Source organism: Pongo pygmaeus, chromosome 1 (assembly GCF_028885625.2).
Source record: "Pongo pygmaeus isolate AG05252 chromosome 1, NHGRI_mPonPyg2-v2.0_pri, whole genome shotgun sequence".
Taxonomy (NCBI): Eukaryota; Metazoa; Chordata; class Mammalia; order Primates; family Hominidae; genus Pongo; species Pongo pygmaeus.
This window is the reverse complement of record NC_072373.2, coordinates 70,806,858-70,823,636: the sequence shown is the minus strand read 5'-3', so window position 1 is coordinate 70,823,636 and position 16,779 is coordinate 70,806,858. Positions and strand designations below refer to the sequence as shown.

General features: G+C 52.6%; 1 protein-coding gene across 3 annotated transcripts; it reads left to right on the top strand.

Annotated features, from left to right (window-relative positions):
• Nucleotides 1–682: 682 nt before the first annotated feature.
• On the top strand, nucleotides 683–16,699 carry TOR3A (torsin family 3 member A). Of its 3 annotated transcripts, none has more exons than XM_054458810.2 (6): nucleotides 683–2,745; nucleotides 3,298–3,411; nucleotides 6,287–6,552; nucleotides 8,563–8,741; nucleotides 14,840–14,964; nucleotides 15,712–16,699. In XM_054458810.2, exons 1-6 carry the CDS (start codon nucleotides 2,487–2,489, stop codon nucleotides 15,960–15,962), a joined length of 1,194 nt encoding a protein of 397 aa, XP_054314785.1. In that variant the 5' UTR covers nucleotides 683–2,486; the 3' UTR covers nucleotides 15,963–16,699. The 3 variants fall into 3 exon arrangements, with proteins under 3 accessions (XP_054314785.1, XP_054314695.1, XP_063508927.1); XM_054458720.2 differs by having other exon boundaries at nucleotides 3,283–3,411; XM_063652857.1 differs by lacking the exon at nucleotides 3,298–3,411.
• Nucleotides 16,700–16,779: the final 80 nt, after the last annotated feature.

Genomic DNA, 16,779 nt, shown 5'->3' with positions numbered 1-16,779 from the left:
CTGTCTCTACTAAAAATACAAAAAAAAAAAAAAAAATTAACGGGGGCGTGGTGGTGAACGCCTGTAATCCCAGCTACTCGGGAGGCTGAGGGGGGAAGAATCGCTTGAACCGGGGAGGCGGAGGTTGCAGTGAGCAGAGATTGCACCACTGCACTCCAGCCTGGGCGACAGAGCAAGACTCCGTCTCTAAATAAATAAATAAATAAATAAATAAATAATAAAAATGTCTTGAAATCAAGTTGGTTGTCGAAGAACTTCCCAGCTAACCTACTTTATTTACCATGGGATGCTAAATCCAAGTCAGAACATCTCAGAAATGAGCAGGTAGCCCTACATGAAAGTTCCAAGTAGAGATAATTCTTTCCACAACATCTTAAAACTTGGATTGTTTTAATAAACTATTGTTACTATTAATTTTTTCACCATAAATTCACTTATAAACTTCACCAGTATTAAGTAAAGCCATCCTCGTCTCCTGTGTAGACCACCCAGAGCCTCCTCCATGGCTGGGTAGATAGAAAAATAAAACTGGCCACGTATTGAGTGTTGATGATGTGCTCTTGAATGAGCTCATTTAATCTTCATAGCAGCCCTACGAGGGGACTATTTTATTACCCCTTTTTATAGGTGAGGAAACAGGCATGGGATGGTTCAGTAACACCCAGGGTTGCACAAATAGGAAATGGTAATCACTATATTAGACTGCCATTCAGACCCAAACGACTTGTTGAGTGAGTTAATTTTTTTCTTTTCTTTTCTTTTTTTTTTTTTTTTGAGATGGAGTCCTGCTCTGTCACCCAGGCTGGAGTGCAGTGGCACCATCTTGGCTCACTGCAACCTCCGCCCCCTGGGTTCAAGCCATTCTCCTGCCTCAGCCTCCTGAGTAGCTGGGATTACAGATGCACACCATCACACTCGGCTAATTTTTGTATTTTTAGTAGAGACTGGGTTTCACCATGTTGGCCAGGCTGGTCTCGAACTCCTGATCTCAGGTGGTCCGCCCGCCTCGGCCTTCTAACGTGCTAGGATTACAGGCGTAAGCCACCACGCCCGGCCTAATTTTTTTTGGTTTTCCAAAACCAAAAAACAGCACTGTGGTGTATGTGCTGTTAACTGTCTCCAGCGGACTCCACAAGCTTGATGTACACAGTGCTGGGCTGGTGCCATGGCTGCTACTCTATGAAAAGTTTTTGACGTCACACTGAATGGCTGAGACACTATAAACATTTTACTTTCCAACTCAACCTCGTGTCCTAGCAAAGGTGCTTATCTAGTTTCCGTAGCTGTTTGAATGAAAGGCACAAATTTGGTGAGCTGCTGAGAATGGAGCAGACCTGGCACTGGGTGTGATCTAAGAGACTGGGGTGAACAGATGAGTCAAGTTGCCTGTGACATTTGTGACACACGGTGCTAGTATTCACCTTACTGTCTGGAGGGCCCAACCTCAAAGCCACTAAACATACGACATTAGCCAGGTCCTCTGATCTCTCTAGACAGCAGTTTTCTCCTAAGACAAGACGACTTTTTGGCCATTGGCTGAAGTAAGCCAGTTGATTTTAAACAATGCATTAAGCTCTTCTGAAATCTAACAGCCTTGTTCCATGCTCCTGGCTGTGGAGAAGAGAGCGCTGAGGGAAAGAGGCCCTGCAGTCTTTTGCCAATGGTGTCGGATGGGCTGCTCAGTCCCAGCACTTGAAAGTTGCAAACCTAGTCAAGAAAGTGCACACAGTATTTCGGCTTTTTATGAGATATAATTACATTGACGTGACGCCTTATGATTTACCCATGACTCGGGGGGTTTCCAAAATCCAAACACCTCCAGACTGGGGCCCGTCAATCAGCTTCCTCTTGCTTTTCGTGGACTCCCACTGTGGAAACCTACTGGTGTTTTGCTGCGGTTTCATTTCCCTCTGCGGAGGAGCCAGGGCAACCTTGGTCTGACAGGCACCCAGCTGCGCCCTTCTTTCCAGGGCCTCTTCTCCACTCAGCTGACTCCCCTGGCCTGCCTAACGCTCCTGACTGAGACGGTTTTCTGGCTTCCTCTAACAGGTTGGCGGGAAGTTGATCTGCAAACGCGAGGCAGCGCAGGAGTGTCCTTATTCGTTAGGCCTCTGATGGGTCACCAGAGCCGTCCGAAAGTCCTAGCGGAGTGACTGACAGTGGCCATTTCAAAGCCTGATTTCACCTTCTTTGCAACCACAATCACGACCCAGAATAAACTGCTTCCTGGAAGCCGGTTAGTTGCACCTGGCCGGAAGTCAGTCTCGGGACTGCCTATCAGGACCCCAGACAAGGTTTCGGGTTCCCGCCTGGGTCACGTGTACGGAGGCTGCCAGTGCGCACTCAGCCCGGCCCGCCGGTCGCCACAGCAACACCAATCCCGGGTTCACTCCCGCCTAGGAAGTGCGGTCCCCGCCTGACCGCCCCGGGCTTAAGGGAGCCTGGCTAGGCCGGCAGCCGGAGGGTCCCGCAGCTCGGGGCCGGCCATGCTTCGCGGTCCGTGGCGCCAGCTTTGGCTCTTTCTCCTGCTGCTGCTCCCGGGCGCGCCTGAGCCCCGCGGCGCCTCCAGGCCGTGGGAGGGAACCGACGAGCGGGGCTCGGCCTGGGCCTGGCCGGGCTTCCAGCGCCTGCAGGAGCAGCTCAGGGCGGCCGGTGCCCTCTCCAAGCGGTACTGGACGCTCTTCAGCTGCCAGGTGTGGCCCGACGACTGTGACGAGGACGAGGAGGCAGCCGCGGGGCCCCTGGGTAAGACCCCGTCCCCACGGCCCGCCGTTCGCTGCGGAGCAGAGTGCGATCCGGGCGCGGCTGTGGTTGCCTCGCTCCTGTCCGGGGCGACATGTGGGCCCCCAGTCCTGCTCCGCTCAGCCGCCGGTACCGGCTGTGGGCGGGGGCAGCCTCCGCGGAGCAGGGAGCCCCATCACCGCCCTTGCCCCACCCGCGTCCCCGGAGCCGCCCCCTGGGGCCCGGCTTCCCGTCCCCCGCCTACCCTGATCCGCGCGCTTTCCAGATTCTCTCGCACCGCCTGTGCCGTCTCCCAGCCCACCGTGGCGTTATTCGAAGGTGCTGCTCTTGACAGCTTTAGGGAACGTCCGCTGTGGACATGCCTGGTGACTGCCGTCTCCCTTGCTGCTTTTGGACGCAGGGCTTGAGGACCGACAGTGGGCCGAGCCGGGGCTGGGAGTTGGAATCTGAGTTCTGGGTGTCCCTCTGTCCCTGACAAGTTGTGTGGCAAGGTTGCCGCATCACTGTCGAGCCCTGGATGGTCTCCTCTCGGTCTCACAGCTCCTCCTTTTCCAGGCTGGCGCCTTCCTCTGTTGGGCCAGCGGTACCTGGATCTCCTGACCACGTGGTACTGCAGCTTCAAAGACTGCTGCCCCAGAGGGGATTGCAGAATCTCCAACAACTTTACAGGTTGGACCCCGCATGGCTTCAAGGGGCTAGGGATCTGTGGGGAGGGGAGGCAGTCCAGGGGAAATGGTTAGATGCAAGGGACCTTTCGTCATCCTGCCCAGCCTCCCCACAAGCAGGAACTGCCACAGTCTGAAGTTTTGAGGGAGTACCAAATGCTTGAGTCAGGGAAGCCCCTTTTTAGCCTCTAGCTTAATAGCCCAGGCAAACTGAGCTGTTTCCTGGATCTTGAGGATCCATGGGAATGCCATGAACACATCACACTCAGCTAAGCTGGGAGGAGGGAATAGGCCCCTCATTACCACCGTGTGTCCCCTGTCTAAACAGGTTTTCCTCTGCTCATTTGCCACCTACCCCTCACCATTTCCTCCTGCATCCCTGAGAGCGTTTCCAAGGAGAAGAGAATAGCTAATATCTATTATACATACCCGGCACTATGCTAAGAGTTTCACAGGGATTAACTCATAATCCATCTCCTTTGATCTTCAGTAGAGTCAGGCCCAGAGCACCTTGTTTCATTCTAAACAGAAACAGCTACCTCTCAGAGGGGGCTGGAACTATCCGGTGAGAGAACTGATCAGAAATTCTGGGTTGTGATTAAAAGTGTCCCTTTCTTTTTTTTCTTTTTTTTTTTTTTTTTTTTTGAGACGGAGGCTTGTTCTGTCACCCACACTGGAGTGCGGTGGTGCGATCTCAGCTAACTGCACCCTCCACCTCCTGGGTTCAAGCAATTTTCCTCCCTCAGCCTCTCGAGTAGCTGGGATTACAGGTGCCTGCCACCATGTCCAGCTAATTTCTGTATTTTTAGTAGGGGGGGCGGGGTTCACCATGTTGGCCAGGCCGGTCTCGAACTCCTGACCTTGTGATTTGCCCGCCTTGGCCTCCCAAAGTGCTGTGATGACAGGCGTGAGCCACTGCACCATGGCAACCAGTATTTTCTAATTAGTTTGGGTGGCTTGATTTGCATATTGCAGTTGATTTGCATTTTCACTCTCACAAGGTGATCTTTGGCCCCATGTTCTGAAACCTATTCAGACATTTGCAAAAGCTTCCTCTCTTTTTCCCAGGAGCAATTTCTTGCCCAGAGTTCTCCTGATCCCAGCTCCTTCAATTTCCATAAATGACGCCAACCCCAGATATTTAGGTCACTTAATTGGCCAAAATGCCAGTAACACAGTGTGTTTAGGGACACAGTCTGGCTCAGGACAGAAGATAGGACTACATAACAGGTCAGGAAGTCTTAATTTGGATCACTGCTGACTTGGATAAGACCCTAGGTAGCAATTAGCAAGTTACTTTCTGCCCTCAACATGCCTTTTGTTCGACAAGGGCCTGGATATCCAAATTGTTCTGGCCAGGGAATTGGAGACCCCTCCACTGGATTCCTAGTCTTGCGTCTTCCTTGCTGGCAAACTGAAGAGTCCTTTCCAAGTGTCCGTTTCCTCAGCTGTATTTTATTTTATTTTTTTTACTTATTTATTTTGAGACCAAGTCAGTCTCTGTCACCTAGGCTGTAGTGCAGTGGCGTGATCTCGGCTTACTGCAACCTCTGCCTCCCAGGTTCAAGTGATTCTCTTCCCTCAGCCTCCCGAGTGGCTGGGATTACAGGTGCCCACCACCATGCCCAGCTAATTTTTGTATTTTTAGTAGAGAGGGGGTTCACCATGTTGGCTAGGCCGGTCTCGAACTCCTGACCTCATGATCCGCCCGCCTCAGCCTCCCAAAGTGCTGGGATTACAGGCGTGAGCCACCTCGCCCAGCCAGTTTCCTCAGCTTTAAATGGGAATAATAATGCCTGCCTTGCAGAATTGTGAAGACTAAATGTAAAACGCTCAGCCCAGTTCTGAATACAGAGAAAAAAGCAGCAAATGTTAATTTTCTTCTATGTCACTACTACTTTTGGAGCAATGTGTGATATCCTCAATGTTTTATCATAGACCTTGACCTCCCAAGGCTCCAGAATACCTGCTCTGGGCTGGCTTAAGGTGTTCAACCAATTGACCCTGGATTTGGAATGCTCACCCACAGCTGGCAGCACACCCTCCCTGTCCCCACTGTGGCCCCTGGTAGCGCCATCTCCAAATCCTACAACCTCACGTCTGAGAGGAGGAAGTTAGACCCAGCAGAAGGCTTTGCACAGCAGAAGGCTTTGCACTGAACTGGAGCTGCTCTCACCAAGTGTTGGCTGAATTGAATGAGAATGAATAAAATCAGGCTTCTCCATAAAACATGGAGCCCTGAAACCAAGGGATGGGAGCGGCCTCAGGACATGGGGGACAGGGTTCCTCCCTAGACAGGTCTGTGCCACCTGTTCTGGGTATCTGCAGGATCTTCAGGAAGGGTGATTCCACTCTCTCCCTGAGTCCCATCTTGATTTCCCAAACTCTTCAAAAAGTAGTCCTTGAGGCTGGGCGCAATGGCTCATGCCTGTAATCCCAGCACTTTGGGAGGCTGAGGCGGGGGGATCACGAGGTCAGGAGTTCGAGACTGGCCTAACCAACATGGTGAACCCCGTCTCTCCTAAAAATACAAAAATTAGCTGGGCATGGTGGTGGGCACCTGTAATCCCAGCCACTCGGGAGGCTGAGGCAGGAGAATCGCTTGAACCAGGGAGGCGGAGGTTGCAGTGAGCCGAGATTGGGCCACTGCACTCCAGCCTGGTGACAGAGCAAGACTCTATCTCAAAAAAAAAAAGAATGTAGTCCTTGAATCCCTTCTGCTACAAAGTCTGCCCTCTGGCTTCTTCTTCTAAGGCCAAACAGGAGGAGTAACTGATTCCACCCGAGATTCAGAGTTGCTTGGTTTCTGGGCTGTTGGCTGTTGTGGTGGATGGGCCTGTGTGTGCCTTTTGCTGTGACTACCTCTTTCCTGTCCTTAGGCTTAGAGTGGGACCTGAACGTGCGGCTGCATGGCCAGCATTTGGTCCGGCAGCTGGTCCTAAGAACAGTGAGGGGCTACTTAGAGACGCCGCAGCCAGACAAGGCCCTTGCTCTGTCGTTCCACGGCTGGTCTGGCACAGGCAAGAACTTCGTGGCACGGATGCTGGTGGAGAACCTGTATCGGGACGGGCTGATGAGTGACTGTGTCAGGATGTTCATCGCCACGTTCCACTTTCCTCACCCCAAATATGTGGACCTGTACAAGGTGAGGCTGACCAGGGCTGGGGTGAGGCCTCTGTGCTGGGAGGGAGACCCTTCTGCCAGCCCTTCCTTGCAAGGAAGTGGGCTCTGGAGAAGCCTGGGGAGGTGGGGGCAGGTGGCAGAATCTGTGACAGAGCTACTCATTCCGTCCACTCCTCACAGAGGCCCTTAGCATCTGGAGGAGACTGGCGTTCCAAACACCACCCCTTGCTCTGTCCCCAAACAGCCACACTCGAGAGGCTGGACGCTGCGCTTAAGCAGGGACGCTGCATGTTGATTTTTGTTGTAGAAGTAGTGAAATGTCACAGACTGCAGTGTAGAACAGAGAAAAGCAAAAACCGTCAGACTCTCCACACGGACACACCCTTGTCAGCTAAGGAGAGGTAGCATTTTATGTGCTGCCTTTGGTGCGGAACCTTTCCCCAGGCTCTTTGTCATTGTAACTACGTTGGACAGAAAGTTGCATATCCTGCCTTTTTAAAAAACAGGCCTATTGAACGGACGTGGTGGCTCATGCCTGTAATCCCAGCACTTTGGGAGGCTGAGGCGGGTGGATCACGAGGTCAGGAGATCGAGACCATCCTGGCTAACATGGTGAAACCCCATCTCTACTAAAAATACAAAAAATTAGCCAGGCGTGGTGGTGGGCACCTGTAGTCCCAGCTACTCGGGAGGCTGAGGCCGGAGAATGGCGTGAACCCGGGAGGCGGAGCTTGCAGTGAGCCGAGATTGTGCTGCTGCACTCCAGCCTGGGCAACAGAGTGAGACTCCGTCTCAAAAAAAAAAAAAGAAAACAGGTCTATCCTATCTTACCTGATTTTTTCATGTCTTCCCGTATCGGCTTATTATATACCAGCAAGTGGATGGACAGAAATTTCCTTGGCTGTTCTGCCATTTTGGGTTTCTTCTACTAATTCAGCCATGTAGTATTGAAAACATACCAGAAGAGCCTGACAGAATTGACTGCACCTGTCTTTGGCTTTCTGTTTTAATATTTGGAATGTGTTCACCTGGGAAGATTATGTCAGCGTCTGAGGACAGAGACTGCCCACGTCTCCTGGCAGTTTCCATATGGCTTTGGAGGGCGGGGGCAGGCTGAGCTGGGCCTTTCCAGGAAGAACTATCTGGCTTAGACTGTGGCAAGACTGCTGCGGCCCCAGCTTCCCTGCTGTGAAAACTGGCATGTGCACAGCCCTGCACCTCACACTTTCCCCCACAAAGGTGCACCCAGTAGACAGGGAGGGTGGGCTCTGGGGTGGGAGCTGGCGCTGAATAATATATTCCCTGCCCATTTTGATGAACATTGCAAAGAACCGTCTTTTCACTTGAGGGTTTACTGTCTTGCCTGGGGCCCCTTGCAGGAGCCACAGCCCCTTGCAAGAGCCAAGTCGGACGTTGGTTGGGCCCAGTCAGTCCTTCAGCAGGCTTGCTCTCCCCTGAGATCTCGGCCCAGCCAGGGTGCCAGTGGGCGCGCTGCACCCGGGAGTTCAGGGCAGGGGACTGTGGCTGCCTCTGGGCACATGAGCCTCTCTTTGCCCATCACCCCTGTATGAAAGCCCAACTCCTACCCACCCCCTGGGAATAGACCCTGAGCTTAAACAGGGAAGTTGCGCCTGGATTTTTTTGTTGTAGAAGTAATGAAATTTTGCAGGCGTGTTGACATTGTTAGCTCCTGGATGGGACTTAGTCCTGGAGGGGAGAGAGCAGGGCTGGAGCAGGGGCCTCTTCTCAAGGGCAGAAGGGCTTCTCCCCACTCCTTTCTAGGCTGTCTCCTAGTCCCCAGGCTGGCTTCACCTTGTTTAGCTTTCAACCCTCAGGGTGCTTGAGAATCACCTGGGAGCTGGTCAGATGCAAATGTCCTAGGCCCTCCCCAAGAGCTTGGATTTGATAGGTTGGAGGCGGGGGAAACCCAGCCCCAGGGGGTCCATTGCACATGCCCAGGGGAAACCACACCCTCAAGGCTGGAGGTGGAAGGAGTCACCACTTCCCCAGCTGCTCCCTATATCCCATGCAGGAGCAGCTGATGGGCCAGATCCGGGAGACGCAGCAGCTCTGCCACCAGACCCTGTTCATCTTCGATGAAGCGGAGAAGCTGCACCCAGGGCTGCTGGAGGTCCTTGGGCCACACTTAGAACACCGGGCCCCTGAGGGCCACAGGGCTGAGTCTCCATGGACTATCTTTCTGTTTCTCAGGTGGGTTCTGGGGAACAGTAGTCAGGAGGGCTGGGGGAGGGGAAGATACTAGCTGGCAGTGGAGGCTTCCACATGCCCCCAGGTTCAGAACCTTTCCTCAAGAAAAAACAGCACAAACTCTGGTACAGAAAGCAGCAGCCAGCTGTGGTAGCTCACGCCTGTAATCCCAGCACTTTGGGAGGCCAAGGCGGCCGGGTCCCTTGAGTCCAGGAGTTCAAGACCAGCCTGGGCAACATAGCGAAACCCCATCTCTACAAAAAATACAAAAATTAGCTGGGCATGGTGATGTGTGCCTGTGGTCCCAGCTACTTGGGAGGCTGAGGTGGGAGAATCGCTTGAACCCAGGAGGTGGGGGTTGCAATGAGCTGAGATCAGGCCACTGCACTCCAATCTGGGTGACGGATTTTTTGGAAAAAATTCCCAAGGCAAGCCTGGTTAGAGAATGGCATACTCTCCCATCAAGTCCAACACGGCCATTTCTTCCTTCAGCCTTGGAAGGTCTGTTTCTTCTCCGATTATGAGAAGTCATCACTGGCTTAAAATCCAGGGTATACAGGTTGAGAGAAACCCATGCTTCCTCTGAGTACCTGTAGTTCAGTTGTGATACTACCATGCGGGACCCACTCACTGAATCACTGCAGTGCGGTTCCTGTGCTTTGACACGTCTTTGCGGGAAGCCAACTTAGAAATAACTTGTCCAACCTCATCTTTTTGCGGAGGCTCCAACTGGGGGAGTCCTGCGTCTGTTACAAGTCGAGTTTGGGCCCTTGTTGACCCAATTTGAAGGCTTCACAACAGCTCAAGCCTCGGTAGGAGTCAAACTGAGGGCTCCCTTCCCAACTCCACTCCGGCCTCGCCCTCCCCAGGCCAGCACTTGCTTGCTGGGGGGGTTTCCCAAGCTGCAGGGTGCACTTTGTGAGGATGGGGAAGTTGGTGAGGGGATGCTGATTTTCATCCTAGCTTGGGGAGTGTGGAGGGGTGAAGGGTTGAGCTGTGGAGGGCAGATCTAGTTTCAGTGTAGATTCACAAGAGGAAGTGAAACAGGGTCCAGGCGCAGTGGCTCACGCCTGTAATCCCAGCACTTTGGGAGGCCGAGGCGGGTGGATCACCTGAGGTCGGGAGTTCGAGACCAGCCTGTCTACTAAAAATACAAAAATTAGTGGCAGGCGCCTGTAATCCCAGCTACTTGGGAGGCTGAGGCAGGAGAATCACTTGAACCTGGGAGGCGGAGGTTGCAGTGAGCTGAGATCACGCCATTGCACTCCAGCCTGAGCAACAAGAGTGAGACTCCGTCTCAAAAAAAAAAAAAAGTGAAACAGGTTTAAACCGTTGCTGGGTTGGGATTTCTGTGTGGTGGCAGGAAGCCCTTCCTGGTCCGTAGGTGAAGCTGTGGAGACTTAAAATGCATTGCGAGGTGGGAGGGGAGTGGGGCGCCCAGGGTGATTTTTAAGAGGAGAGAGTTCTCCTCTTGCATGATTTGAGTGCCCAGAACCAGGAGGTGAGGACAGTACACTCTTCCAATTAGTTCTTATCCCCACGTTCTGTACTGTTTATTTCCCACCTGCGGAGGCAGCCAGGCTCACCTCTCCTCCTGTTAGAGAGAGTCAGGTAGAGGCTGCAACATGCAGAGCCTGAACAGAAGAGTCACCTGGGTGCTCTGTGGTTTCTCCACCTGAGCCCTGGGTCGGGGAGTCCAGGGGACCCTCTGAACCACCAATGCGGAAGCCAGTCCTTCCCACGGCACGGAGCAAAGCATGGTGACCCAGCCTCGGGCCTCCCTTTCGCTTCCACAGGGATCTCTCTTGTGCTGAGTGTCTTCCTCCTCCCTCTCCCCGAGACAGGGGTCTCCCGGCTTCAGGTGGAGGCCGGCCACGCAGACTCTCCCACCCACTTCTCAGCTTGGAAAACCTCACCTGGGCCATGATTGCCTAATGTGACCCGGTGACCCTGCAGTCTCCAGGCAGATGTTAGCCTTTGTAGTATTTTGGCCGTCGACCCGACAGCAGCACCCTCCAGCCCCTCGCCAGCCGCCTGTCCTTTCCCCCAGTGACCCAGCCTCGGTGGACTGTCCGAGGCCACGTGGTTGTGGGCGGGGCGGGGCAGGGCCTGTGGGAAAGCCGCCTGCCAGACCTCCATGCCACAGCAGGGTGGGGAGGTCCCCCAGGAGCCTTTGAAAAGGATGTAAAGGACACATTAAAAAGATGTGGCCTTAGGTTCTAGTGGCTCTGGTGTGGGCCTGTGCCCAGCCTTTATGAGCCAGAGGTCCCCCCTCCAGCCGAGGGCTGGGCTGACATAGTCTGTCCCCAGGCTGTCCAGGGCGGCAGCCTCTCAACCTCAAGTTCTCAGGTAGTCTAGCGATGGCTGGGAGGAGTGTTGATAGTGGAATCTCTGGACTTGATTTCTATAATGAGCTTCAATTAATCATCCATTGTAATAAGGATTCTAGGGCATGAAAGAAAAGCACAGCTGATTCAAACTGCTAGAGTGACCAAGTCATACTGCAGGAAGAGCAGCAGTTTAATTAATTCTGAAATAAATCCTAAACCTGCTATTTGAAGTGAGTTGCCAGTGGCTTTGCTGGCCTCCCCCTGGTGGCAGGAGAGAGGAGGTGGGAGCTGAAGCAGGGAGTTCAGTGTGGTGCTCAGAGCCTGTCCTTCATCCGGGCCAGGGAATTGGGGCCGGTGACTGGGCACCAGGAAAGTAACATTACTTCGCCCACTTCTGCCAAGTATAGAAGGCTGCAGGAATGGGCTCACACGGCAGGACAGGAACGTGGAACTCTGCGATTGGAGCTGCTGCCCTGTTCTCATGGGAGCTGTAAAGTGACAAGGGTAATTAAAGCCTGTTTCCTTTGTGCTGTTGTCAGGAAAAGGATAGAAAGGACTTTGAAAAATTATAGAACTACACAAACAGAAATTATTTGTGGAGTCGTGGGCCTTGTGCCCCAGCCCCCAGTGTCTGTTGGCTGCCTGTTGACTAATGAGAGGACAGCTTAGATTGGTCCAGTCCTGACTTTATAAATGAGGACACTAAGGCTCAAAGAGATGACTGAGTCTATGTCTGTTCTTTAGGAAAGACGTAGCAGTTAGCATGGGGTTTGTTACCAGTAACAACCAGTTCTCTCTGGTGAGGCATGAAGTCCCCTTCCTTTGGGGTCTTAGGGATAAGGGCTGGTGAGATCAGCCCTGGCAGGGGCTAGAGACGGTGGATGAGGGCTGGTTGAGAGAGGTACCCTTTGGCCCCTCCAGACTTCCCAGTGACCCAGGTCAGCAGATGAGCTGGGAGGCTGTGGAAGGGAATTGAGGTGCTCCAGAAAGACAGTGTCTGTCTAAAGGTGGAACGCTGGTGCCAGAGTGGTGGTCCTGAAGACGGGAGGGGCGGCGCGTAGAGAGGGGCCCCAGGTTATGGGTCAGTGGGTGAGATTAAAGCCTCTAAAGTGGTGGAAGAAAAGGGACTTTGGCTATGGGACAAAACAGGAGAGATTGAGAAGGGTGGAGATGGTGCAGACACATGTGCAGAGATGTCCCTTTATTTACTAAAGGCTGAGTGCCTGATACGCACATAGCACTGGGGTTACAGAAATAAACAGGCCAAGCTTCCTGTCCCATGTGATGGGACCTCTCTTTACCCACGTAAGCACCTTACAGAATGGAGAAGGCCCTGGAGTCCGTGCCCCTGGGACGGGGTGAGGGAGTATCACTCTGTGGGGTTTTACAGCACCCTGGATCCTGCCTTCCAGCCCCTGCCAAGGCAAACAGTGCTACCTGCCTCCTGTGGGGAATGCAGGATGGGGCAACGCCCTGGCAGCAGGGTCTTGCCTCAGCTGATGCAACTGTGGCTGCTCCTGTGTGCACAGATCATGTGCCCGGAAGGCCTTCCTGCAGCAGGAGCAGTGTCAGAAAGTGGAAGAGTGTTGTGAGCAGCTTCCCCGGGGAGAGCCTGGCTGAGCAACTGACCTTGAGCAAGCACTGCAGATGGCCCTTGTTCCTGCCGGGCTCCTCCAGCTGGGAGCTCTCAGCCCCTGGTAAATTCTGGCAGTGAAAGACACATTGGCACCTCCCCCTACGATGAGGCACCTAGCTAGACAACTTGGCAGTCCAGACTTAACCTGCGTGGCAGGGAAGGACGCCTGCCCAGCCTTACTTAGCCTCTACCCAATGGTGGAGGCAGGGAGGGAGGGAACCACACAGCTCCCCTCATTTCCCAGGAGCCCCCATGGAGCCTAGTCAACAGGGTATGGTCACAGGCTAAATGAGCAAAGATGTGAATTAATATACTGGTGGGTGTCATGGGGGCTTTCAGAGCTGGGTAAGGAGCGAAAGAGATGGAGATACTGGTTCCCCACTCCTTAACCTGCCACCTGCCTTCCCTGTCCTTTACCCTCCCTCATTCTGCTGGACCTGAGGAAAATGCAAGGGAGGCCAGGCCTAGTGGCTCATGCCTGTCATCCGAACACTTTGGGAGGCTGAGGTGGGAGGATCACTTGAGCCTAGGAGTTTGAGACCAGCCTGGGGAACATAGTGAGACCTTGTCTCTACAAAAATAATTTAAAAATAGGGCTGAGCACACCTGTCATTCTAGCACTTGGGAAGTGGGCAGATCAGCTGAGGTCAGGAGTTTGAGACCAGCCTGGCCAACATGGTGAAACCCTGTCTCTACTAAAAATACAAAATTAGCTGGGCATTGTGGCATGTGCCTGTAATCCCAGCTACTTGGGAGGCTGAGGCAGGAGAATCTCTTGAATCCGGGAGGCAGAGGCTGCTGTGAGCTGAGATCACACCACTGCACTCCAGCCTGGGCAACAAGAGTGAAACTCTGTCTCAAGAAAAAAAAAAATAGCTGGGTAGGGTGGCATGTACCTGCGGTCTCAGCTACTTAGGAGGCTGAGGTGAGAGGATCAGCTGAGCCTGGGGAGGTGGAGGCTGCAGTGAGCCAAAATCACACCACTGTACTCCAATCTGGGTGACAGACTCTGTCTCCAAAAAGAGAGAAAGCACGGGGAAGTGCAAGTGCATTGATGTGGAGATGGGCAAGGCCTTGGTTTAAGGAGCTGGTGGAGCTGGCTGAGGCTGCAGCCCAGGGAGGGGAGGAGAGTGCAGTGAGGTGGGGGAGAAGTATGCCTGGGCTGTGGGGGGGCGGAGGAAATCCAAGTCTCCACTACCTCTGTCCCAGCTTCCCTGCTGGTGGCTCTGCGGTTGCATCTTCTCTCCTTATCCCCTTTCTCCCTCCTATCTCTATTCTCCCTCCTATCTCTAACCCAAATCACTTTCTGTGCTTCAGACCTGTAATTCCAGTTGCCCAGCGATATCACAACCTGAGAGAGCTCACAGGCAAGCAAAAAACACTCGAACGTGTGTAAAACCAAGCTTTCATCTCCACCCTTCCGTGTTCCACCTCTGTTAAGGGGGACAGCAAGCAGCTTGAGGCTAACACTTGTTCTTTGATGACCTCCTTTCACTTCTCACATCCATCAGTTACAGGGTTTTTCAATTGTGCCTCCACAACTAATTCTTAAATCCTCCTTTCCATCCCTTCTCCATGGTCCATTAAGCTCAAGTCCATGTACATGGCAGACAAAGGCCTCCTCACCCCAGCCTTGGCCAGCCTTTCATGCCTGTGCTCCTCTGGCGCACCCAGGCCTGGACACATCCCTTCCTTGCCAAGTGTCTGATGATCACTACTTGGTCTTTATTTGCTCAGAAGCCTCATCCTCCCTCTGAAGCCTCCTTAGAACTCAGTCACTCCTCCATTAGCGCTTGCCACACTGTCCTGGAACCAAATACACGGATGCCCCTCAGACCACACAGAAGTAAAAAACCACATCTTAACCATCTTTTCATGCTCCCTGCACTTAGCACAGTCTCAGTAAGTGTGTGTGAAGAGGGAACAAGAGAGAATGGGTGGCAAAACTGGACAGTGTCTTTTCTGTGCAGACCTTTGGGTTGTGAGGTTGTGACAAGGTCTCCTGGAAGAGAGAGAAGGTCCACGCCCCTCATCCTCTATTCTTCCAGGCACCGATGCATTGGTTTCAGCAGTGAGATAACATATATGGAATCTAAATATAAACAAATGGGTTAACAAGCTCTTGTCTCTTTCAGTAATCTCAGGGGCGATATAATCAATGAGGTGGTCCTAAAGTTGCTCAAGGCTGGATGGTCCCGGGAAGAAATTACGATGGAACACCTGGAGCCCCACCTCCAGGCAGAGATTGTGGAGACCATAGGTAAGTAACTGACTCAATATGCCTCTGGTGAGAGCCACAGCTGGTGATAATTAATGTGCTTGTTGGAATGTGTGTTTATGACGCAGACAGGGTACTTGGGAACATAGAGGGCAGACTATAATCATCTCACATTGTCAACCTTGGGTAGGCACAAGAAAAGTGGTAAGAAAGCCTGAGCTCCTTTTCTGGAAATGCTTGGAAATAGTAGTTTGCACTGGCCCCAAGAACAGGCGCAGTGGTCTCTCAAGCCTGAGACTCTGAGTCTCACTGCAAGACTTTACCTAAAGGAGACACAGCTGTAGAGTTCTTGACATACGCTGCAGACAGCACTCCTGGAGTTGAGAGATGAGATCCAACCTCACCCAGACCTTCACTTGGGGCCAGGTGTGGTGGCTCACACCTGTAATCCCAGCACTTTGGGAGGCTGAGGCGGGCGGATCACTTGAGTCCAGGAGATCTAGACCAGTCTGGCCAACATGGTGAAACCCCGTCTCTAGAAAAAATACAAAAATTAGCCAGGTGTGCTGTACACCTGTGGTTCCCAGTTACTCACAGGCTGAGATAGGAGGATCCCTTGAACCTAGGAGGTGGAGGCTGCAAGGAGCCCAGATCTCACCAGTGCACTCCAGCCTCGTTGACAGAGCAAGCCCCTGTTTCAAAGAAACCAACAGCAACCCCCACCCCCCCTAAATTCCAGCTAGGTTCAGTCCTAGGTCAGACTTCATGTAACTTTGGTCTTGCTTTCAGACAATGGCTTTGGCCACAGCCGTCTTGTGAAGGAAAACCTGATTGACTACTTCATCCCCTTCCTGCCACTGGAGTACCGTCACGTGAGGCTGTGTGCACGGGATGCCTTCCTGAGCCAGGAGCTCCTGTATAAAGAAGAGACACTGGATGAAATAGCCCAGATGATGGTGTATGTCCCCAAGGAGGAACAACTCTTTTCTTCCCAGGGCTGCAAGTCTATTTCCCAGAGGATTAACTACTTCCTGTCATGAAGACTAGAGGAAGACTTCCTGGAGCTGCCTTTCTTCCACTAACAGGACCCTGGGACCTGTAGGAGCACCCCGTTTGGGACTGTGAGGTGTTTGAGGGGGTGTGGACTGGCATCCAGCAGCCACTAACACACAACTGGTGTGTAAAAGGCAGGCCTTACATTAGAAGCCAAGCCAATCCTTTTTCTCTTTTTTGGAGGTCCCACCGAGATGGGAACTTGGATTGCTGAATTCAAAAACAGAGCCCATTCTTAAGATCACTTGGTGCCTTAAAGACACGCATTCCAAAGTGGAATGTGGTTGAAGAAAGCCATGTGGGAGCTCAGCAAATCCCAAGGGCTTATTATGACACTCCAGATGGTCTCTTAGCATCTCAGCTCTTCTGCAAGGAAGAGCTTGGGTGTTTGTTAGGCCTCAGAGGCTGTAGGGTCCTTGGGTTACAGAGCTGGGGAGAACAAAGTTCTGTGACCCAGGGGTGGAGAGTACACTCTAGGTTTGCGGGCTAGTGGGCTTTCAAATTGGTACTTCAGAGGAAAGCCGAGCTGCTTCTGTTGTGAGCAAATCAGCCAAGAGGCTGAAGGGAAAAGTACACAGAGGAAGATATTTTACAAATCAGGTCAGTGTAGGCCAAGATTTATGGTCTACAGATTTTGGCAGGGGAGGGGGGGACCTTTTCAAAGACAATTGGGGGGGTCTTGACATGTTATATGTAAAGATTAAAATTTTTGATTTTTCTAAAATCCTTGGCCTACTTTCTGTTTCTGAGACCTAGCAAAATTTCAAACACTGGGTAATCCTGATAAGGCCTGGCAGATACAGG

Excerpts from the sequence above, each read along its gene's own strand:
- TOR3A (XM_054458720.2), top strand. The coding sequence starts at position 2,487 with ATGCTTCGCGGTCCGTGGCGCCAGCTTTGGCTCTTTCTCCTGCTGCTG. Across the intron at positions 3,412-6,286 it reads AATCTCCAACAACTTTACAG|GCTTAGAGTGGGACCTGAAC; the intron begins GTTGGACCCCGC and ends TCCTGTCCTTAG. Across the intron at positions 6,553-8,562 it reads AATATGTGGACCTGTACAAG|GAGCAGCTGATGGGCCAGAT; the intron begins GTGAGGCTGACC and ends TATCCCATGCAG.